General features: G+C 41.6%; 3 protein-coding genes across 3 annotated transcripts in view; 2 read left to right on the plus strand and 1 right to left on the minus strand.

Moving 5' to 3' along the window:
• Positions 1-23439, minus strand: part of LOC146576688 (myosin heavy chain, fast skeletal muscle-like) — a 98979-nt gene that overhangs the window by 61238 nt on the left and 14302 nt on the right. The window contains exons 27-39 of the mRNA XM_085272130.1: positions 22497-22623; positions 22298-22416; positions 22017-22213; positions 20862-21045; positions 20616-20781; positions 20402-20526; positions 20007-20315; positions 18985-19188; positions 18778-18903; positions 18519-18689; positions 17451-17555; positions 17254-17349; positions 17033-17167 (exon numbers count right to left, since the gene is read on the minus strand). Of these exons, the coding sequence (XP_085128256.1) occupies positions 17033-17167; positions 17254-17349; positions 17451-17555; positions 18519-18689; positions 18778-18903; positions 18985-19188; positions 20007-20315; positions 20402-20526; positions 20616-20781; positions 20862-21045; positions 22017-22213; positions 22298-22416; positions 22497-22623 (2064 nt within the window). The remainder of the gene's footprint in view (positions 1-17032; positions 17168-17253; positions 17350-17450; positions 17556-18518; positions 18690-18777; positions 18904-18984; positions 19189-20006; positions 20316-20401; positions 20527-20615; positions 20782-20861; positions 21046-22016; positions 22214-22297; positions 22417-22496; positions 22624-23439) is intronic.
• On the plus strand, positions 1605-11829 carry LOC146576689 (myosin-1B-like). Its single transcript, XM_085272129.1, has 29 exons — positions 1605-1808; positions 2195-2338; positions 3515-3671; positions 3746-3773; positions 3869-4006; positions 4043-4151; positions 4239-4302; positions 4387-4485; positions 4564-4667; positions 4745-4883; positions 4969-5087; positions 5695-5844; positions 5931-6110; positions 6195-6501; positions 6586-6662; positions 7054-7141; positions 7223-7340; positions 7412-7535; positions 7620-7756; positions 7918-8173; positions 8253-8495; positions 8572-8748; positions 8823-8968; positions 9565-9655; positions 10559-10948; positions 11037-11163; positions 11246-11364; positions 11442-11638; positions 11702-11829. The coding sequence occupies exons 1-28, from the start codon at positions 1605-1607 to the stop codon at positions 11613-11615; spliced, it is 4209 nt and encodes a 1402-aa protein (XP_085128255.1). The 3' UTR covers positions 11616-11638; positions 11702-11829.
• LOC146576690 (myosin-13-like) lies at positions 11658-15513 on the plus strand (the record flags this gene model as incomplete). The annotated part of the gene is made up of 11 exons (XM_085272464.1): positions 11658-11885; positions 12307-12472; positions 12557-12681; positions 12752-13060; positions 13143-13346; positions 13948-14073; positions 14146-14316; positions 14415-14519; positions 14611-14706; positions 14803-14934; positions 15015-15513. Coding segments are annotated over 11 exons (1683 nt in total), but the record flags the coding sequence as incomplete, so codon positions are not given.

The raw sequence follows: 23439 nt of genomic DNA on the forward strand, positions 1-23439 counted from the left end.
TGTCCCAAAACAACGATTACAACATGGCATCAATACTGGCCAATGATGACATGACTTCAAATGGCTTTTCTGTCAGATTTTCTCTAAAATCAAGGGTCTTTTCTCAGCACTGAGCAGCTCCTTCAGTGGGAGACTGCGGCACCCACGGTGTGGGACGGAGAGATTTCGCAGGTCTTTCCTCCCCACTGCTGTCAGACTCCATAATAAAGACTTTAACTGATCAAGCACACACATCCATACATATGCAATAATACTAAGTGCAATAATCCTTTCTGGCATCGTTGTATTTTTACTCAGTTGTATATAGTATTTGTATTTGTATTCTATTTTTATCTTATTGTATATTTATTTTATTTTATTCTACTGTATATAGTATTTTATTTTATTCTATTCTGTACAGCTGTGTACTGTATTTATTCTTATTGTATTCTAATTTTTGCCTCATAACTTTTGCACTGTCCACTTCCTGCTGTGACAAAACAAATTTCCCACGTGTGGGACTAATAAAGGTTATCTTATCTTATCTTATTTACAAGTTCATTGAATACCTTTGTACTGGTTTTATGTATGCTTTTTTCATTTTATGGTTTTACTGTATTGTAATTAGGGAACTTAAGAGAGTACTCCTATGGCCTTCCCAGTTTAAATAATACTAATACTTTTAAATGGTGACTTTACAAATAATTTTTCTTGTAAACAAAATAAGGATAAAAAGGTCAAGGTTGACCGAATTACTTGTTTTTGGACCTTGTATGTTCATTCATACCACCATATTACTATTTTAGGAATTTTCTACAGTAGCTTTGCATGATTTACATTTTCATAGTTCAAAATAATCCTTCTTTGTCTTATTCATTCTTTCTTTTTTCTTTTTTTAGCTGATTTATCTCCTCTCCCTTTCAGACAATTTTCCTCTGACTGGTTGTCTCATGGTAACAAAGTGGGTGGGTGGGCGGAGCTTCAGTCCCTAAGAGCTCTCTCTTTGATCTGATATAAAACCAGAGTTACAATTTGTGTAAATACATGCCCAATACATTTGTGTTTTATTTCTGTTCCATCATGTTATTTTTTATTCAACTGTTTAATTGGTTAGTCCACTTTTCTTTTACTTTGCCAGCTTCACATGTGCCAAACTTACATTAAATATTCTATTTGTCCCAGTGTACTATTCTCCATTTGGGACATTTTAAGGTGTCTGGATCTAAATATAACTGTAGCTTGCACCTTGTGTTTAATCCATGATCCATCCTCATCCGCGATGGGCAGCAGGTTTGTGTAACTCTATCAGTGTATGCCCATGTAAAGGAAGAAGGCTTCACACCAAGGACAATGGTGTGATATAAAAAGGGACAGTGCCACTGGTAAAACCACAGGGTAACGATCCCATTTAACAGCTTCTGCGCTGGAGTTTTGGAAAAGCTGAGACACTTTGTTTGTGATCAGGTCCAAACGCAAACTGTTCAGTGTTTCTGTTCTTGTACTTGTGCAGCAAAGTGGGTGAGTATGATAATGTTCGGGATGCATTTTTTAAGTGTTATGTTGACATAATTTTTAATTCAAGAGACGATTGGTGTGTGTTTTTTAAATCTTTGATTTAGGAGAAAATGAGCACCGATGGGGAAATGACAATTTTTGGGGTGGCTGCCCAGTACCTGCGCAAGTCTGAGAAGGAGAGGACGGAGGCTCAGACACGGCCGTTTGACAGCAAGACAGCGTGCTTTGCGAGCGATGAGAAAGAGATGTATGTCAAGGCTGAGATCCAGGAAAGGGCAGACGGCAAAGTCAGTGTGAAGACGGCGGATGACAGAGTGGGTGGACTGAAGTGTTGCTCTAATAAACTGCTTTGGTGACAACTGAACACAGCCTGGGAAAAAAAGAGCTTTCTGTATATGAGATGTCTCACGAGGACATTATTCTTTCTAATATTTTAGAAGGATTTTATACAGCTGTCATAAAATCTGCAATAAAAAACCTCCTGAACTTTATTATTCTGGCTTTCAACTGAGACATTTAATCTTGCCTGAAGCCCTAAATGCTGCTTCAGTTTCCACAAAAGTAATAATTTGAATGAAAATGTGATTCCACATTATTAAAACGTGTAAAGGCAGTAATTATCCTGCAGGCATTTGGCCTTTGAAAGACCTTTTTCCCCCTTAACTTTGGGCATCGTGTTTCAATATTCATCTTTTTTCAGACTTTAGCTGTCAGAGAGGACCAAGTGTTTCCCATGAACCCCCCAAAGTTTGATAAGATTGAGGACATGGTGATGATGACACACCTCCACGAGCCTGCTGTGCTGTACAACCTCAAGGAGAGATATGCAGCTTGGATGATCTACGTAAGTCAAACATAAAATATGAAGCTGCGCGCAGAGTTAATTAAAACAGCGAGGCGTTAAAAATTGGAAACCAGATTTTCAGATTATTCAGAAGCTGCAGTGTGATTGTTTAGAAACAGATGCCTTCACTCTGGGCTTCATAAGTTATATAAGTAAAAATGCAAACTTAAATTAGGAGTTACTGTCGTTTTTTATGAATTATTTTTGTAAAAAATACTAAAAGTTTAAATTTTATAACTAGGAATATACTTTACTTTATTAGAGTGGATCCATAATGTTAAAAATTTGCTAAAATCCAATTTGAGATTATTTTTTTTTTACATTAAAAAAATACATTATACTTCATCTGTACTGTAAAAACCAAAAGTGTGAAATTGTCCATTTTCATACAGTATAACTAATTTGATAGTTGTGCCACAATTTTCATATTTATACAGTTTTTAGTATTTAGCTCCTTAGACGTGTGCACAATGAGAAATAAGTTTCACAGTCTATTTCTGAATAGATTCACCTCACACACACAGATACCTGTGAACTGGTGTTCAGCAACATAGTAAGAAAGTGCTAGAATTTTCTGTAAATGAAGCACTAACTTACTAGGCCTTTTAAAAACTCACAGCAAGATACATTCTCCAAAAGGTCCCATTCATTCACTCATTAGGAGGCCTAATCGATAGCAAATGGCTACAGGTACCTGTGTCAGCACACCTGTCAATCAAAGCAGCTGCAGGCCTAACTTTAAGCTTTATCAACATCTAAATGGATGAGCTATAAAAACAAATAAAACACAAAAATAAATAAATAAAAAGTACCCCTCAATAAAACTCTTTTAAAGCGGGAAACATATTTGAAACAAACTTTAAATCTTATGAAGTTTGGCATGTTAACATGACAGTCTGTGGGGACTTGAGTCTGTCTTGTGTGGAGATTAGAGGAACTGCAGTTTTGGGCACTTCTACATTGGCTCAATTTTCAGCCCCAGAAGAAAGGACAGAAAAATCCAAAACCAAGTTAATGAAATACTCTGTTTTAATGAAGCAGACTAATGTTCCACATGTGGTCAATATAACTTTTGCTGTGATGCAGATTTGAAGGCTGAATTACTTATGCAGCTGCAATGAGCCACCTGATGTTGCAATCGAAAACCTGAAAGCCTCTTCCGTGTTTCCCACGCAGACCTACTCTGGACTCTTCTGTGTGACTGTGAACCCTTACAAATGGCTGCCAGTCTACAACCCAGAGGTGGTCCAGGCCTACAGGGGAAAGAAAAGGATGGAAGTCCCCCCTCACATCTTCGCCCTGTCTGACAACGCCTATCAGTTCATGCTCACAGGTGCCAAAGCAGAAACGTCTCTGCAAAAGGAATCTTTACATTTTTTGTCTAACTTCCATTTCTTCTGTCCTCAGACCGTGAAAATCAGTCTATACTAATCACGTAAGTTTAACAGAGACTGTTTCTCTTCACGAGGACTTTGCATCGAATGACTCGTAGGGTGAAATGTTGGCTTTTTCATTTCTTTTGTTCCTCAGTGGAGAATCTGGTGCAGGAAAGACTGTCAACACCAAGCGTGTCATTCAGTACTTTGCAACAATTGCAGTGTCTTCAGACAAGAAAAAAGAGGCAATTAACAAAATGAAGGTAAGTTCATCAGCAGTCAGTCAGTCAGTGTTTCAGAGTGCAGTGGGCATCAGATTTACGTGAAGGTCCGCTCTTCATCAGGGGACTCTGGAGGATCAGATCATCCAGGCCAACCCTCTGCTGGAAGCTTTTGGGAATGCTAAGACTGTGAGGAATGACAACTCATCTCGCTTTGTGAGTGAGCCTCAGGGACTTTACACTTTGATTTAATTTCCCAGATGGTTGTGAGAAATGAGATGCCCCGTTTTTTGTGTTGAACAGGGTAAATTCATCCGAATCCACTTTGGTGCGACTGGTAAACTGGCATCTGCAGATATTGAGACGTGTAGGTTTATACTCACTAACTTTGGATAAAGAATGAGGTAAATTATCTTTCCACAAAGAGTAAAATGTTTTTTCTTTCTGAAAGATCTGCTGGAGAAGTCGAGGGTGACATTTCAGCTGCGGGCTGAGAGAAGCTACCACATCTTTTATCAGCTTACCTGCAACAAGAAGCCTGAACTGATAGGTGAGCTGATGAATTGTTTTTGAACTACTTTGATGCTCTCAATGCTCATTTGCATAAACCTCATTTCTTTCCCTTCAGATCTACTTCTCATCACCACCAACCCCTACGACTTTGCCTTCATCAGTCAGGGAGAAATCAGTGTGAAAAGCATCAATGACGCTGAAGAGCTAATGGCTACAGACGTGAGTGGACTCAGATCTCGCTGAGCTGAGTTACAGCTCATTCAAATCTGACTTGGCCTCTTTTATTTTAAATACAGGAAGCTTTTGATGTTCTGGGCTTCTCCTCTGAAGAGAAAGCATCCATCTATAAGCTCACTGGCGCTGTGATGCATTATGGGAACATGAAGTTCAAGCAGAAACAGCGGGAGGAGCAGGCTGAGCCAGAGGGCACTGAAGGTGAGGGCGATACAAACAAATAAACAAACAAAAGAAAGAGCTATGAATGAGGTCACATATCTATATTCTTCTGTTTTCCCTGCAGTGGCTGATAAAGCAGCGTATCTGATGGGCCTGAACTCGGCAGATCTGCTGAAAAGCCTCTGCTATCCCAGAGTGAAGGTTGGAAATGAGTACGTCACCAAAGGGCAAAATGTTCAGCAGGTAAGCTCAGAATCTAAAAGCGTTTCATCCTGATAACAGCTCAGTCACACCAGAGTAAAAACAAGATGGAAACCTCTTTGCAACTATGTAAAAAAATCAGCAGTTGCTACGGTGATTGATTTCCTTTTTTCTGAATTTGCCAAACATTTGTTTGGCCAACATCCTCAGTCTCTTGGCATCCAGAGGTTGCAATTGCACAAGTCGCCTGTAGGGAAGCAACCTGTCTCCAAACAACAGCAATCTAACTCAGACTGACTGAATGACATTTAACAGATTGGCGAATGTTTAGAATTGTAAACGCAGCCAGATTGGCAGCACTTTGTGATCAATATGTGCTGATGAGCATTTCATGGCCCCCCTCCATTGTTTTCCCTGGAGTGACTGTAACATAAGCAGCCTACACACTCCGAGATTCTGAAGTGTGACGCTGAACGAACTAACTTTGATAGGACATCAAACATGATGCATGCAGTCTGTACAACAATATTACTGAAATGAGGCCAAGATGCGAGGCTATCTATCTATCCCGTTATGCTGCATCCTCCTCAGCTTAGTCTTAGATGTCTTTTGTGCAGCACTGTATGAAGATAATTCACCATCTTTCCAGGTGTACAACTCTATTGGCGCCCTTGCAAAATCAGTCTACGAGAAGATGTTTTTTTGGATGGTCGCAAAAATCAACCAGCAGCTCGATACGAAGCAATCCAGACAACATTTCATTGGAGTTCTCGATATCGCCGGCTTCGAGATCTTTGATGTGGGTGTTTAAAATATATCTGTACATTCCTCACAATCTCACAGAAATTTGTTTATTTACTTGAATAACATATTTTATGTGTTTAGCACAACAGCATGGAGCAGCTCTGCATTAACTTCACCAACGAGAAGCTGCAACAGTTTTTCAACCATCACATGTTTGTGCTGGAACAAGAAGAATACAAAAAAGAAGGGATTGACTGGGAGTTCATTGACTTTGGTATGGACCTGGCAGCCTGCATTGAGCTCATTGAAAAGGTATTATATGCAGTATGATTTAAAAAATAAGAAACATGAAACTTAATGTTTCAAATACGAGAATGTTATTAACAAGAATTTTGGGTTTCCAAGCCAATGGGCATCTTCTCCATCCTTGAGGAAGAGTGCATGTTCCCAAAATCAACAGAGACGTCTTTCAAGAACAAACTCTATGACCAACATCTTGGCAAGAACAACTGCTTCTTGAAGCCCAAACCAGTCAAAGGGAAGCCCGAAGCCCACTTCACGTTGGTGCACTACGCCGGCACCGTGGACTACAACATCACCGGGTGGCTCGAGAAGAACAAAGACCCGCTCAATGAGTCGGTGGTGCAACTTTACCAGAAGTCATCAGTCAAAATACTGGCCATGCTGTACGCGCACTACTCTGGATCAGACGGTAAGTATGCCTTTTTTCCACTAGCGCTCGATTGTTTATTAACATGATACGGTCGTGTTATGTTTTAAACTGTCATTGATGCAGAGACAGCTGCAGGAGGAGCCAAAAAGGGATCCAAGAAGAAGGGGGCATCTTTCCAGACTGTGTCGGCTTTGTTCAGGGTAACATAAAATTTACCAGTGGTTTCTAGGGTGTGCATCAATTAGAAATCATCCTGGAAATCAGTTTAAATAAGTAAAGATTGTATTTTTTAATATTCTATTAAAAAATAAATGGTAACACCAAAACCCATCGTTTTCTTCACAAATTGTTTGGGGGGGGAATTAAGCTTGTGGTGTAGTTTCCTTCGTCCGTATTTTTAATGCTTGCCCCAGATTTGCTCAAGGTTAACAAATTAAACCTTGGAGTGCCTCCTAGAAAACCTTTTTTATGGGTAATCTTAAATATTGCTAAGCAACTGCTAGTCATGAGCATAACAAAAAAGTATTCCTGAGTTTAAAAAGAAGTCAAAACTATTAGAACAAAACTTCTACACGTGTGGATTTTCTGCAGGAGAATCTTGGGAAGCTTATGACCAATCTGAGAACCACTCACCCTCACTTTGTGCGCTGCTTGATACCAAACGAGACCAAAACACCAGGTAGTTTTTAATAATCCACTTATTCTGACATTTATATAACCACAGTAATGCAACTAAAATAATTACTGCCTTCAATAACAGGCATAATGGAGAACGGCCTCGTTATCCACCAGTTACGATGCAACGGCGTGCTGGAAGGCATCCGGATCTGCAGGAAAGGCTTTCCCAGCAGAATCCTCTATGGTGACTTCAAGCAGAGGTAAACACTCAAAGCTTTTGAATATTTCATACCTTTTGCTCTTATACTCAGATTTATCGTTTCTCCGACAGGTACAGGATTCTTAACGCGAGCGCAGTTCCAGAGGGACAATTCATGGATAACAAAAAAGCTGCGGAGAAGCTCCTTGGCTCAATCGACGTGGATCACACGCAGTACAAGTTTGGACACACTAAGGTTTTTAGTTGTTAACATATAACAAGGGTTAAATGGTAAAGAAGAGCAATGAGAAGTGAGAGTGGTAATGACCTTTCATTTCAGGTGTTTTTTAAAGCCGGCCTGCTCGGCGCCTTGGAGGAGATGAGAGATGAGCGACTGGCACAGGTCGTGATGTCCACTCAGGCTCTGTGTCGCGGATACCTCGTCCGGCTAGAGTATCAGAAGATGATGGCCAGAAAGTAAAGATGCATACTGCATTCATGTGTGGTGGACTAAAAACAAAGAAAGAGAAAATCATACATTAACTCTTATAGGCTGTGCCAACAGGCCCTGCATGCTTTATAGATCCATCACAGCTAAAACCTGCATCTTAAATGAAATGAAATTTCTACTTTGACAGGGACGCAATCTACACCATCCAGTATAACTTCCGTTCCTTCATGAATGTAAAGCACTGGCCGTGGATGAAGCTGTACTTTAAGCTGAAACCTCTTCTGAAGAGTGCTGAGGCTGAGAAGGAAATGGCCCAAATGAAGGTGGACTTTGGAAAACTCAAGGAAGATCTGTCCAAATCAGAAACCCGTCGGCGGGAGCTGGAAGAGAAAATGGTCTCCATCGTACAAGAGAAGAACGATCTGTTGCTTCAAGTCCAGGCCGTAAGTTAAGAACCACTTATTGTCCACGTGGGTGCTGCGACTTTTGAGAAATAATGTTAGCCCACAATCTTGATATCAGGAGGCTGACAACCTGCTGGATGCAGAGGAGAGGTGCGAAGGACTCATCAAAAGCAAGATCCAGCTGGAAGCCAAACTCAAGGAGGTGACCGAGAGACTTGAAGATGAGGAGGAGATCAACGCTGAGCTGACCGCCAAGAAGAGGAAGCTCGAAGACGAGTGCTCTGAACTGAAGAAGGACATCGACGACTTGGAGTTGACCTTAGCTAAAGTGGAGAAGGAAAAACATGCAGTAGAAAACAAGGTGAGTCTCCAATCAACTGCTGTATCATCTCAGTAGAGGAGAATTGTTATATCTTCCTTCTTAATCATCGCTGTAGGTAAAAAACCTAGTAGAAGAAATCATGAGCCAAGATGAAAACATCACCAAACTGTCCAAAGAGAAGAAAGCCCTGCAGGAGGCTCATCAGCAAACACTGGACGACCTGCAGTCCGAGGAAGACAAAGTAAACGCGCTTACCAAAGCCAAGACCAAACTGGAGCAGCAGGCGGATGATGTGAGTTATCCTGCATGCAGAAGTACTGAAGTGTACAGCTGCTGTTAAGATGTGTAAGATGGCTTTATCTTTAGCTGGAAGGTTCACTGGAGCAAGAGAAGAAGGTCCGTATGGATCTGGAAAGAGCCAAGAGGAAGCTGGAGGGTGACCTGAAACTTGCTCAGGAGTCAATCATGGATCTGGAGAATGACAAGCAACAGCTGGAAGAAAAGCTGAAAAAGTAAGGACTCAATGTTTTGGTGCTGAAAAGAGTGTTTAAAAATGTTATTTTCTTTATACATATAGGAAACTGAGTTTGTAAGATAGTTAACAGTTTATGGGCAAACAAAGTTTTGAAGCCAGGAAAGGTGTTAGCTGTGAATGGAGGGGCTGTGAGTCACAAACCCACAAAGAATTAATCTGTAGTTTCCCTCTGTGCAAAGTTTTATCATCTCCCGGCTCACTGTTTTGGTTTCTGTTTGACATTCATGCTCCAAACATAAGAGACCAAAAGGACCAGAGCTGGTGGAGATGATAAAGTTTGTACACAGGCAGCTTTATGCAAACATATTCTTCAAACCAGCTCTTTAATCTCACTGCTTACAGCTTGTTGCACTATTTAATGTGTGTTATATATTCATTTATGTGGCACTGTGCACTCACTGGTTACTTTATTAGGTTGCTTGCTAGTACTGGGTTGGAGCCCTTTTTATCCTTGAACATGGTCAACTTGAAATAATGACAGATCCCTCAGAGTAACATATTTCTTTTTAACCCTTCAGGCTTCAAAAATAACAATTTTCAAGCATTCAGCAAGTTTTCCTTTTTTTTTTACAGGAAAGACTTTGAGTTGTCACAACTGCAGTCAAAGATAGAAGACGAACAAGCACTCAGTGGTCAGCTGCAGAAGAAAATCAAAGAGCTCCATGTGAGAATTGTTTTGAATTACCTGAGCTGGTGTCCACTTCAGGATTTACATTATTGGCAGATAATATAATGATGCAGATGAGAAAGGTTCATCGACTGTATATCTACTTATTCTGCTTTGAGTAGAAACACAACATAACAGATACAGTACATTTTATCTCCATCACTGCAACGTCACTAATATGAAGCTGATTCTGTGCTTTTCTGTAGCGGTTTTCAACAATAGCACTCAACTGATTTCCGATGATGTCCAAAACATTATGGCCAATAACATTTCCTTAGACTGGAGCGCCTATAGCCTGTACACAAAAGATGGACACTGGCTGTAGCATCACTGGACATTGCATCCTGATAGTGACACTAACTGGGATCATAGTTTACAAAATAAACGTCTTGTGTTCAATAAGACCTAAAACTAGTGATTGAAACTTTAAAATAATCAGGAAAGTGTTTACTGAGGTCATAGATTGTAAATAAAATAGGCAGGAAGGCAGAAAATGAAAATAAGTCAGGTTTAAACCTCTGCAAGCGAATAAATAAAGAAGGCTCCACAAGACTGACATCAGTGGCTACAGGAGGGGCCGTATCCCAAAAAATCTGACAAAGACATGACTTCAATTTCATCTGTGTAATGTTTCATTATCAAAACTGGCAAAATGTGAGCTGGTTTTAACAAAAGCAACAAGAAGAACTGGTGAAAAAGGAGGTACAAGTTGCTCTGACCCACTTTTCTAAACTTTTGGTCTTAAGAAAAGTGGGTCAACTAAAATGTTAGCCACATGAACTGGATGTCTCACGTGTCCCAGGTTAAAAAATACCACACATGCACTAAAAGCTTTCAGTTTAAATGGTGCAACCATTTTTAAATAACAAATAAAATTCCTGAATTACATTTGCAACTCAGGCCCGAATTGAGGAGCTGGAGGAGGAAATCGAGGCCGAGCGTTCGGCTCGAGCCAAAGTGGAGAAGCAGAGGTCTGATCTGTCCAGGGAACTCGAGGAGATCAGCGAGAGGCTGGAGGAGGCCGGAGGAGCCTCCGCCGCTCAGGTGGAGATGAACAAGAAGCGTGAAGCTGAGTTCCTCAAACTTCGCAGGGAGCTGGAGGAGTGCATGCTGCAGCATGACGCTACCTCTGCTGCTCTGCGCAAGAAACACGCAGACAGTGTGGCCGAAATGGGAGAACAGCTGGATAACGTGCAGAGAGTCCGGCAGAAGCTGGAGAAGGAGAAGAGTGAGTTAAGGCTGGAGTTGGATGACATGTCGAGCAATATGGAATCCGTGGCCAAAACAAAGGTTGGTCATTAAACTTGTCTTTGTCTTTACGCTCCCTTCAATGTAAAAACATTACAAGGTTTATGTTTTTGCTTTCTTAAATTTGAAGATCAATTTAGAGAAAATGTGCCGATCACTTGAAGATCAACTGAACGAGGTGAAAACCAAAGAGGAGGAGCATCTGAGGCTCATTAATGACCTTTCGAGCCAGAAAGCTCGGCTTCAGACAGAAAACGGTAAGGAGTAAAGTAAACAAGCTGGAAGTCAAATAAAGTCACAGATACACCTGCTTTAATTCTCTTTACACCTCCCATCCAGCTGAGATGTCTCGGCAGCTGGAAGAAAAGGAGTCCCTGATGTCACAGTTAACCCGCGGTAAGCAAGCCTTCATTCAGCAGATCGAGGAGCTGAACCGGCTTCACGAGGAGGAGGTGAAGGTAAGCTGTGCCGAAACACACTAGCCTGAATGTTTGGCAGTTTAGTGTGTTCATGGTGTCGCTTTCATTCTGCTCAGGCTAAAAACGCCTTAGCTCACAGTTTGCAGTCATCACGTCATGACTGCGAGCTGCTAAGGGAGCAGTACGAGGAGGAGCAGGAGGCCAAAGCCGAGCTGCACCGCTGTCTGTCCAAGGCGAACAGCGAGGTGGCTCAATGGAGAACCAAATACGAGACAGACGCCATCCAATGAACCGAAGAGCTCGAGGAGGCAAAGTAAGAACAGTCTTCATTTCACTTTAAATGTTGTGCTAATGATGACCCGAATTTCTCCTACAGGAAGAAGTTAGCCTTCCGTCTGCAGGATGCAGAAGAAGCTGTGGAGGCCGTTAACTCCAAGTGTTCCTCTCTCGAGAAGACGAAGCAGCGGCTGCAGGGAGAGGTGGAGGACCTAATGATGGATGTGGAGAGGTCTAATGCTGCTGCTGCCACTTTGGACAAGAAGCAGAGAAACTTTGACAAGGTTTGGTTTTCATGAGATATCCTAAAATTGCTGATGTGACTGATGCATTCGTTAAGAGGTTCAGTAAGAAGAATATCCTGCAGGAGGAAGGTAGAGTGGAACAGGTGAGAATTACTTTAATAGTGGTCAACACTCCCAAACCTCTCTTTACGCAGCTGTTAATAAGACAAAACTCGTAGGATAATTAAAGTACTGACTTCAGTTCAAGCCATAACTATTTGTCAGCAATCTGCTAACACTGTTCAGTTGTTTAGCAGCATTATAGAGGATATCTGGTGCCAAAGACCCAAAGGAAGGATAAAGATTGTATGATACCTGATGACTTGTTGAGCGTCCATATGCAAGCAGCATCATGTTTTGACAATAAAGTGATATATTTATCTGAAACCATTTACTGATATGTGAGCCTTTTATTGTAAAGGTTGTTGCTGAGTGGAAGCAGAAATACGAGGAGGGTCAAGCAGAGCTGGAGTCAGCTCTAAAAGATGTTCGCTCTTTGGGCACGGAGAACTTCAAGATGAAGAATGCCTTTGAGGAATGCCTGGAACAAGTGGAGACACTCAAACGGGAAAATAAAAATCTGCAGCGTATGTCAAGGTCCCCCTTTTTATAAAAATCTCTAATAATGCAGCAAAATGTCGATCGTTATCATGATTTCCTTCTCCCTGCAGAGGAAATCATGGATCTCACGGAGCAGCTGGGAGAGATGGGGAAAACCATCCACGAGCTCGAGAAAGCAAAGAAACAGGCTGAGCAGGAGAAGTTAGAGGCTCAGACGGCTCTGGAGGAGGCAGAAGTGAGTAGAAGAACAATATTTAAACAAACTCTGCTGTCTCTGGGTATTATTACTGCATGTCCTTGTTCAGGGCTCACTGGAGCACGAGGAATCCAAGATCCTTCGAGTCCAGCTGGAGCTAAACCAGGTGAAGTCTGAGGTGGACAAGAAGCTAGCTGAGAGGGACGAGGAGATCGAACAGCTGAAGAGGAACAGCCAAAGAATCATCGACACAATGCAAACCAATCTGGATGCTGAGGTCCGGAGCAGGAACGACGCCCTCAGAGTGAAGAAGAAGATGGAGGGAGACCTGAACGAGATGGAGGTCCAGCTGAGCCACGCTAACAGGCAGGCGGCCGAGGCCCAGAAACAGCTGAGGAACATTCAAGTTCAGCTCAAGGTGGGCCGCGTGTAGACAGCGAGAAGAGTTTGTTATTACCTCAGCTTAAGAACATGCTTCTATTTATAACATTTCTGTTTAGGAGGTCCAGATTCAACTCGATGACGCCCTGAGAAACACCGATGACATGAAAGAGCAGGTGGCCATGTCGGAGCGCAGGAGCAACCTCGTGCAGGCTGAAATGGAGGAGATCCGAGCAGCTCTGGAACAGACCGAGAGAAGCCGCAAGCTAGCGGAGCAGGAGCTGCTGGATGCCAGCGAGAGAGTTCAGCTGCTACACTCACAGGTTCAGATCCACCAGTTTTACATGTGCACACATTTTTTTATTAGCAATAGATGGCACGACCACAACGGACAGCTATTGACCATGAGTTGGTGGTAGGGTTGAGAAATGTTGGGGGTCAGGCCAGAACTGGGGTTATATTTATGAAGAATGTGCAATCAGATGAAAGGCATCCTGCAGACTAAATGATTCAGTAAATGATATTAAATGATCAGGCTGCTCTCCCTGAGGTGAGATCAGTGAAACCTGCAACCTGCAAATAATTTATCTAATTTAGCGAATCGATGTCAGGTCATAAATTTGTTGACGAAAATCTGTGTCAGTGTCTGTCAGTAATGGGTACAAACCTCAGAAGTATTCCAGTTCTTTGTTTTTTCTTACTTATAAGTTTCAATAGATTTAGTAGAACAAATAAAAATATATTTGGCAAACTTTTCAAACCAGATTTTTAATTTTCTCTGAATTTTCTCAGATCGCAGCAGTCGTAGCTCTACAGTTAGAATCCACTTTTTCTCTGAAACAACATCTATTTAAATATTTGAAGGTATCACGACTCATCATCATTATTTGTCCCTCTTATGTTAATTCAAATCCTCGCCTGCAGAACACCAGCCTGCTCAACAGTCGGAAGAAGCTGGAGGCGGATCTGTCTCAGATTCAGAGTGAGATGGATGATAGTGTCCAAGCAGCCAGGAACGCTGAGGAGAAAGCCAAGAAAGCCATCACTGATGTAAGTCGATTTTTCTCAGTGTAAGCCTAAAAGATGCAGCAGTATGCTAGCCATTTTATTACTTTTTTTCAGGCGGCCATGATGGCGGAGGAGTTGAAGAAAGAGCAGGACACCAGCGCTCATCTGGAGAGGATGAAGAAGAACCTGGAGGCGACTGTCAAAGACCTGCAGCAGCGCCTCGATGAGGCCGAGAACCTGGCCATGAAAGGCGGAAAGAAGCAACTCCAAAAACTGGAAGCCAGGGTAATCTGACCAAATAACATCTTTCATCAGCTTTAGGAACAGGAGGGTGTTGCTCAAAAACACAGGAGACTGATGACCAAACATTTTCGCCCTTCCAGGTGCGAGAACTCGAGAACGAGCTTGAAGCGGAGCAGAGACATGGCTCAGAGTCTGTGAAAGGTGTGCGCAAACTCGAGCGCAGGATTAAGGAGCTCACCTATCAGGTAGAAAAAACCCTGTTCACTTTCACAATGCAAGGTTTTTACAAATGTTTCAAAAAATGGAGATCGTTTCTTTTCTGTCACCAAAAACTAGTCCGAGGAGGACAAGAAGAACATGATGAGACTGCAGGAGCTGGTAGACAAACTCCAGCTGAAGGTGAAAGCGTACAAGAGGCAGGCTGAGGAAGCTGTGAGTGTTTTTTCTGTCAAACATGTTGTAGTTAGATGTTTGGAGAATTTGGAGAATTTGATTTAGTTTTTTGTTTTTTTTTTTGGTTGTTAACAGGAAGAGCAAGCCAACACTTACCTGACTAAGTTGAGGAAGGTGCAGCATGAGCTGGAGGAGGCCGAAGAGCGAGCCGACATCGCTGAGTCCCAGATCAACAAGATGAAAGTGAAGAATCGAGACACGAGCAAGGTGATCGAATCAGCCAAAGCTAATGCACCTTAAACTCACTGTAATAAGCGCTAATGACTTCTTGTTCTTCTCATTTTCAGGTAAAAGATAGCGGGGAGTAGCGGCGATTAAAGGGCATTAAGATGATATCGAAAGCTGAGTCTCTGAAACTCATTTGAGCTCATTTACAACATATTCTTAATCAAACGTGTGTTTTTCTTCCATTTAAAGCCACTGTGGGTATAATTTATGTAACTTAATTCTCAGATAAAGACCTAAAATTGGTGGAGAACAAAATCAGAGATAAAAAGATGAAGCGGTGCTCAGTTACAGAGCAGTACTGCCATGATAACGTTGATCTGGACGCTGTAAAACGAGCAGCAGCATCCTGCCAGCGGCTGATATTTTAATAACTGAAAAATAAAAATTCTGTCTTTGGCTTCCTCCCACAGTCCAAAGACACATTTAGTAAGGTTAGGTTAACAAATCTTCACGTCATACACACAGTGACTTTAAACCTTAAGCGAGGCAGTTATCTTCTGTATTTGCTTAAATGTATTTGTGTTGTGTTATTGAATGTGTGTTGCCTCAATTATAATAAAATCCTTAATCTTAAAAAAAAGTGTCCATTAATACAAATGGCTATTGATGCATATGGAATAAAAACTGAGACCTTGTGATTGAATGAGTCGGAGCAAACATGAGACAAAGTAGGTTTGATTTTAAAATTGTTTAATGCTGCTCTAAAACTGAAGACAGACAAAAGGTAAGACCAGAGAAGAAGAAGAAAAAGAGGCTGTCACTGGGACAAAAAGGAAAGACTAGACGTGCTGGAAGTTCTGGATACTAAACATTTAGTTCTGCTAAAACGAGCTGCTTGGTGCAGATTAGCATCATGCTGCTGAAATTCTACAGGATGCTATTTGTGTCAAAATAACAAAAAGTCAAATTTAGTTCAATATTTCTATTTCTGTTCAGAATTTTACAGAAACATTTATTGCATGTTATCATTTGCCATCCTGAGAAGTTATAAAATAATTTGTATATAAATTAAATCATTGCACTCTGGTTCACTTTTCTCACCAAAAATGATGAAACTGAAAAGTGACCCAGGAGCAAAATCTTGATCACTGATAGAAAGGTGGGAAAATTGTAACCAAATGCTTCATAAATGCATCTTCCAGCCTCCATTCTGCACACTTTCAATATTAATAGTTACTTACATGCATTTCAAAGACAAGAGCAAATGTGCGCACATCCAAGCAAACTCTATTTATGTGCTAGACCAAAGAAACGATATGTTCCTACAAAACCGGGAAACATCTGCGGACTAGTTTTTAATTCTTGTTTCTGATCTGCAGCTACTGGCAGAGAAAAAACGCTTTTGTGTAAATTTTTTAAGAATGAAATTGGTACATGGAGCAAAACAGCATCAACACCTTTCCCCCTTTTTTCTTTTATTTTGACACAAATTTATTATCCTAAATGTCTCTAAGTGGCATCTTATAAGCTTCAAATGTGTAAAGTTAGAAGTGTATAAGTGTTAGTGTTGATTTGTAATTACTGAAAGCATCTGCTGACCTTTAGAAAACAGGAGACCAGCGTCTTATATTTTCATGCCAGCAATTAAATGAAGTGATGTTGATGTTATATAATCAATCCCACAGGTGTCCCCTTCAATTAAAGTCATCAACTTTGGAGCTGTGGTTGTGTGAGAAGTTATAAGTGTTAAATAAGCCGCTTAATTACTCTGAGACATAAATACTTTAAGCTAAAGCATCTAGAGAATTTATGCCACTCGTTAAGCCGTGTTTATTTTAATAGGTGTTAACATGCTATGGTATTAATGTGAGAATCGATGAACTTTTATATATCTGCACTGGTGAAGTGCACTCTGTTACTCGCCCTGTCCCTCCTGGGCCTGGAAAACAAGCAAATTGATGCAAAAAACAATACATTTTTTAACCATTTATAAGAAAACACAAAGCTGTTACTTTCCAGAGTACTTGCTTCTGTCATATTTCTGCCCTAAACCTAACATGGTGGGGAGTGTATGCCTGTTATTCTTTCAGAGGAACAGCTAAACACTCGTAGCTACAGTCTACATCGAATGCAGTACCTTCGAGCCTATTTCACGGCTCTTGGCTCTCATCTTGTTGGCCAGAGATTCGGCCATGTCAGCTCTCTCCTCGGCCTCCTCCAGCTCATGCTGAACCTTCCTGAATCTGGCCATGTGCACATTGGCCTGCTCCTCCTGGGGAACAATTGTTTTCAGTGTGATGGCGCTCTGACACTTCACTGTATCTCTGAATATATTTGTGCCGACAGTGATTCACTCACAGCTTCTTCAGCTTGTCGCTTGTAGGTTTTCATCTTGCTCTGGAGTTTGTCCACCAAATCCTGCAGCCGAATGTTGTTTTTCTTGTCTTCCTCGGACTGAAAACACAAGATGAACATCTCTTACAAACAGGAGAGACAAGAAAAGACAAATATCCATTCTCATTTTCTTAACTGCTAAAAACACCAGCTAATTTTACCTGATAGGTTAACTCTTTGATTTTCCTCTCATATTTTCGGACTCCTTTGATGGCCTCAGTGGAACGTTTTTGCTCGGCTTCAAGCTCGTTCTCCAGCTCGCGGACCTGGAGACGTGAGGAAGTAGATTTTAATGTTACAGTGAGCTTTCAGTTTTCTGTAGGGCTTTGATTTAACTGAAAATGTGTAAAAATGTTTGCAACCAACTTTAACAGCACACTTTTCATGCTCAGTACACTCATGTGAAAACAAAAGTGTATCCTTTTTAAAGTCGGAGGTTTTCCATGTCAGGACATAAAAAATGTAAATGAATTAAATACAACCTCAGATGCACAGCAGCACGTGAAATATTACACCGTGTCGTAACTAATGAAAGCAAAGACGCAACGATTCACATGATTCAGCAGCTGTTTGACTCTCCTTCAGCAGCAACAACTTGGTCAGTCCCTCAATTTGCTGTGGAGGAATTTTAGCCCACTCTTCTTTAAAATGTTGCTTCAGTTCATTGAATTTTACAGCACTGGTTCATGCACCGCTGTCTGAAGGTCCCATCACAGCAACTCGGTCAGGTTTAGGTCTGAACTGGGTCATTGCACCACTTTGATTCTTCAGCTGTTCTGTTGGAGATTTGCTGCTGCTGTACTTGGACCATTGCCCTGTTTCATTAGGACAATGAACTCCTCTTTGTACCAATGTGTTGACTCTAGAACACTTTGGTATAAAGAGGAGTTCATGATCACCTCAATGACTGCAAGGTGCCCAAATCAACAGCCTTCCACTCCCGTGCTAAAAGCTGCTATGGGGTGTTTGGTTTTGTGCACTATGGTCAAACGTCTCCATTTTAGTCTCACCGGTCCAAAGGACATTGTTCCCGAAGTCTTCTAGTTTGTTCAGCTGCACGTTTGCAAACCTAAACCACGCTGCCCTGCTCTTTTTAGACAGATGAGGGTTTCTCGTGGGAACCCTTCCAGACAAATACAGTCACAAACATTTAGCATGCTAACTGATGCCCATAGAGTCTGCAACGAAGCTCGTGGATTGTTAAAATGTAATTTCATAGCCATACACACCCTAGCCTCCAATTTCTGAAGCTGCTTCTTTCCACCCTTCATGGCCAAGTTTTCAGCCTCATCCAATCGGTGCTGAAGGTCTTTCACCGTCACCTCCAGGTTCTTCTTCATCCTCTCCAGGTGAGCGCTGGTGTCCTGCTCTTTTTTCAGCTCTTCCGCCATCATGGCAGCCTAGAGACACCGAACCATGAGCACATCACATCTTTATGATAATCAAACGTGTGATAACTCAAATAAAAGCCCTGTAAGAGCGTCATACATCAGTAATGGCTTTCTTAGCCTTCTCCTCGGCATTCCTGGCCTCTTGAACGGCTTCTTCTATTTCACAGTGAAGCTGAGTTACATCCGCCTCAAGCTTCTTCTTGGTGTTTAGAAGGCTTGTGTTCTGGAAAAGATAATTAAAAAAAGACTGTGACCTGTAAATCCCGCAGGTCAGAATGGGTTGTTGAACAGGTGAGCAGCCTACCTGAGAATGCAGAAGTCCCGCGCGCTCGCTGGCATCGATCAGTTCCTGTTCAGCCACTTTTCGACTGCGCTCCGTCTGCTCCACAGCAGCTCGAAGCTCTTCGATCTCGGCCTGCATCAAGGCCGTTCTGCGCTCCATCATGGCTACTTGTTCCTTCATATCTTCCTGTCCTCTCACAGATTCATCCAGGTGGATTTGGGCATCCTGGAAATGCATTCAGGTGAGCGTCCAGTTAATTTGTCTTTGCCCACCTGAGAGATCTCACTGACCAACACTTGTCTAACTTGAGCATCAGGTCACAATTTACAGTGTATGGAACAGCTTGGTCATCAGCTTGGTTATAACTTAAGCTAATTTAGCTTCCTATTCGTATGAGGCAGGTTCCTATGTGAACTAAACTGATATTCAGGTTCGGTAACATAAACATTTAGTGGCAGCAGTCTTCCAGCTGGGTGTCTTTAAATCAAAAAAGCGATAACCAAAGGAGCTCGAGTGAAACATGTTAACATTTGTATTTCATGTTAATCCGAGAAAGAATTATTTTGGGCTTTTGTCACTTTTATTAGGTTTTGTTTGTATTAAAAGGTGACAGAGAGAGAGGGTCTCAAATCGAATCTGGGTTTCTTCATTTGGCCTGCTTCACTGTTGAGCTAAAATTGTGCCCTGGTCTAATTTTTGGCTCTTCAAGCTTCAGCCACACAGGCCTAGAGACCCGTCGGCAACCTTCTGGAAACCTCCGGTTGCTAGGGAGAAATGTTCATTCTCAGACTGGTGAGTGGCTGCTTGAGGTGAAACTGGTTGCTAAGAGGATGCTGCAGCAAAAATGTCTGATTGCTGCGGCTGCCTGCAGTTTGCATGGAACTTATATGCAAAGACTCTTGTTACTCCACTCTTATCTTCCAAACCTGTCTCTATTTTGCTTTTGCAAACACGCTTTCAGTATTTCAGCCAGTTCTTAAAGTTTTGCATGAAAAAAAAAACCCTTTCGTGAATGTTATAAAAGTATTAATGTGTGGTTGTACCTTGAGTTGCCCCTGAATGTTCCTCAGGTGTTTCTGAGCCTCGGCTGCCTGCCTGTTAGCATGGTTCAGCTGGATCTCCATCTCGTTCAGGTCTCCCTCCATCTTCTTCTTCACCCTCAGAGCGTCGTTCCTGCTGCGGACCTCGGCGTCCAGAGTGGCCTGCATGGACTCCAACACTCTCTGATGGTTCCTCTTCATCTGGTCGATCTCCTCGTCTTTCTCCGCTGATTTCCGGTCGACTTCAGCCTTCATCTGGTTCAGCTCCATCTGTGCATGCAGGATCTTCGACTCCTCCTGCTCCAGGGAAGCCTTAAAAACATTTCGGTTGCGTTTCACACTGTAATGGTAAGAATGCAGTATTTTTCTGATTTTCCTCACTTCCTTTTGAGTTATACCTCAGCTTCTTCCAGCGCAGCCTGCATGTCATATTTCTCCGTTTCCACCTGCTTCTTGAATTTGTCGAGCTCGTGAATCGTCTTTCCGCTCTCCCCAAGTTGTTCTGTTAAGTCTGAGATCTCCTCTATGTGTTGGAAAATCAGAATTGCAAGAAATTTCCAAAAAACTCTTTTAAAGTTGTTGATCCACACAAAACATTCTGATCTGACTCACGCTGCAGGTTTTTATTCTCCCTCTTCACCGTCTCCAGATGATCCAAAGCTTCCTCATATGAGTTCTTCAGTTTGAAGAGCTCGGTGCTCAGAGATCGACTCTCTTTCTGAGTTCCCTCGAGCTCAGCCTGAGACTCCTCGTACTTCTGCTTCCACTCAGCCAGAATCTGAGCTCAGGGAGACATTCGCTGGTCAGAATTAATGCTGTAATATGTGTGTGATAATTAATATAATAAATACATAATACCTTGTCAAAGTTTCTCTGCTTCTTGTCTAGTGTAGCAGCTAAGCTGTTGGATCGTTCCACATCCACCATCAGGTCCTCCATTTCATTCTGAAGCCGTTGTTTAGTTTTCTCCAGAGAGGCGCACTTTGAGTTCACCGCCTCGATTTGTTCTTCAGCCTCTTGCAGACGCTGGGCAAGCTTTTTCCTGTCAGAAGTAAAACCGCTTGTTTCAAATCAAAAAGTCTTAGTGTTTCTTTTGTGTGTTGTGTTGTGTTTTAGGACACATTTTTTTTCAGCCTTTATTTAACAAGGAAGCAAACTACTGGAGATTATGAATGTCATCTGTGAGAGGGCCCTAGATATCACAAGGTTAGGCAGCATTAACTAAGAAATCAAAGCTCCCAGAGAAACTCCGGGTTCAAATCCAGGACCCTCCTCTGTGAAGATAAAGATGGCGAGAGGCCATCCAGCCATGAGCACGGTATAATTCTTCCTCAGCACTTTCAACACCTCCATACTTTTGTCTCATGTAGACTAGACTCACTAACTTTACTGCAACCAATCAAATATTAGCAGCTGTTCCAAAATGCTGCAGCCCAGACTTTACCTTAAAGCTCCAGTTTTAGTCTCACTCACTTCTCACCTTTGTATTAAAATAGGTTTTCTTCTTTTTCTTTTTTTAACTATTTTTTAATCTTCCTAATCCTTTACCTCAAGTGAAGGAGCGACGTCAAATATTAATCCTAGCCTCATATTTCTACAGGAATTGGCCCATCGGCTTGGTGAGGATAATGGAAGGTTTTATGGGGTCATGTATGATTTTTTAACATTTTGATTTTATTGTAATTTTCCATTTCTAATTGTAATAATTTACAGTGAAACACATCTAACAGGTCTTTCAGCCTTTTCCCTGAAAAATGATTGAAAACCACAATTAATCACATGAGAACATTTTAGAAAACCTGTCATGGATGGAGGAAACGTTACAGTTTTTTCCTTTCTTGTTAATGATGATGTGGAAAATTAAGTGTTGTGCTTTGTTGGAAACAAAAATAAATTATGAATACCGTAGTAATGTGCATTTACTTGTTTACTCATTATTATATCAAAGTGCTTAAAACTGAGTGATATTTAGTCAAAGCCTGATGCACTGATCCGTTCTCGTTGTTTAATTACTTTGCCTCCTCGAGCTCTTCGGTGCGTTGGATGGCATCAGTCTCATATTTGTTCCTCCAGAGGGCCACCTCCGAGTTTGCCTTAGACAAACAGCGCTGCAGCTCGGCTTTGGCCTCCTGCTCCTCCTCGTACTGCTCCCGAAGGAGATCACAGTCGTGACGAGCTGACTGCAGACTGTGAGCCAGGGCGTTTTTTGCCTGCAGAGGAACACATCAATATGAAACACCGTGCGTGAAAAGAGTAAAGTAAACCAGCTGTTTGCAGGTGTGGGCGCTGATTACCTTCATTTCCTCCTCTATCATTCGTTTCAACTCATCAATCTGTGTTGTGAATCCCTGTTTGCCTCTTGTCAGTTGGGAGATGAGACTTTCTCTCTCTTCCATTTGTCGGGATAATTCGGCTACAGCAGCCAAAGGAGAGAAGAACACTTTTTAATTAAGGCTCTGTCATTTTATCGACTCCAATAAAAGGAGGAATTACCGTTCTCAGTCTGAAAGCGGGCTCTCTGATTGCTAAGGTCAGAGATTTGCCGCATGTTTTCATCGTTTTTAGTTTTCAGCTCCATGAGTTGATCTTCGAGTGAGCGACACATCTTCTCCAGGTTGACCTGTGAGAATATAAATGAACACAAATGAGATATTCAAGCTGTTAAAACTGTTCCTCTTGTCACACTAAAACTAATTAAGATGGACTTATAGTATGCTTTATTATTTTCTTCTTATATATTCTTAAAAGCACAGTTTTAACTCAAGGTCAGGCTTCAGGGTGCCCTAAATGTTCTGTTTCAGGGAGGTTTTTTCTACTTTTCTTCTCTATCCGGTCGTTAAGTCTGACGTCACTAGCCGTGTCTGGGCCTAAACTCCGCTGCAGGTCCATATATGGTCCATATATATATATATATATATTTTTTTTTTACTATTTAATTTGTAAAAATGTGTATACACACACACACACACACACGTAGGAAAATATTTAGTATACACATCCAGAAATGCATACACTATTATATATTGTACATATATTTATTAGTTTCAGGTTGGCCATTCTTGTATTTTGCTCGTTTGTGTTGTTGTGTTTGCACATCTCTGTTGCTTGTGGGGCTCGCACACAAGAATTTCACTCGCATGTGCTGTGCCAGTGTGCCTGCACATGTGATGTGACAATAAAAGTGATTTGATTTGATATATCAAACGATCACTATGGCATTACTGAGAGTTGAAAAACTGTCTAAAGTCTTTCATCTTTAATAAAATGATCAGTGTTCTGCTCTACCAGGTGTAACAATTGAGTTTAACATCCAGGCATCCATGAAAACGGAATTTATGACATTTAACAGAGTTAAAAGTTAGCAGGGAGTTAGCTCGCTAGCTTCTATCTAAATACAATATAGCATGTCCTGACTGCGGGGTTTTGGAAACAAATT

This window comes from Mchenga conophoros, linkage group LG4, assembly GCF_057382185.1.
Source record: "Mchenga conophoros isolate Kocher_MC1m ecotype Shallow Benthic linkage group LG4, M_conophoros_male_GT1.1, whole genome shotgun sequence".
Lineage (NCBI taxonomy): Eukaryota > Metazoa > Chordata > Actinopteri > Cichliformes > Cichlidae > Mchenga > Mchenga conophoros.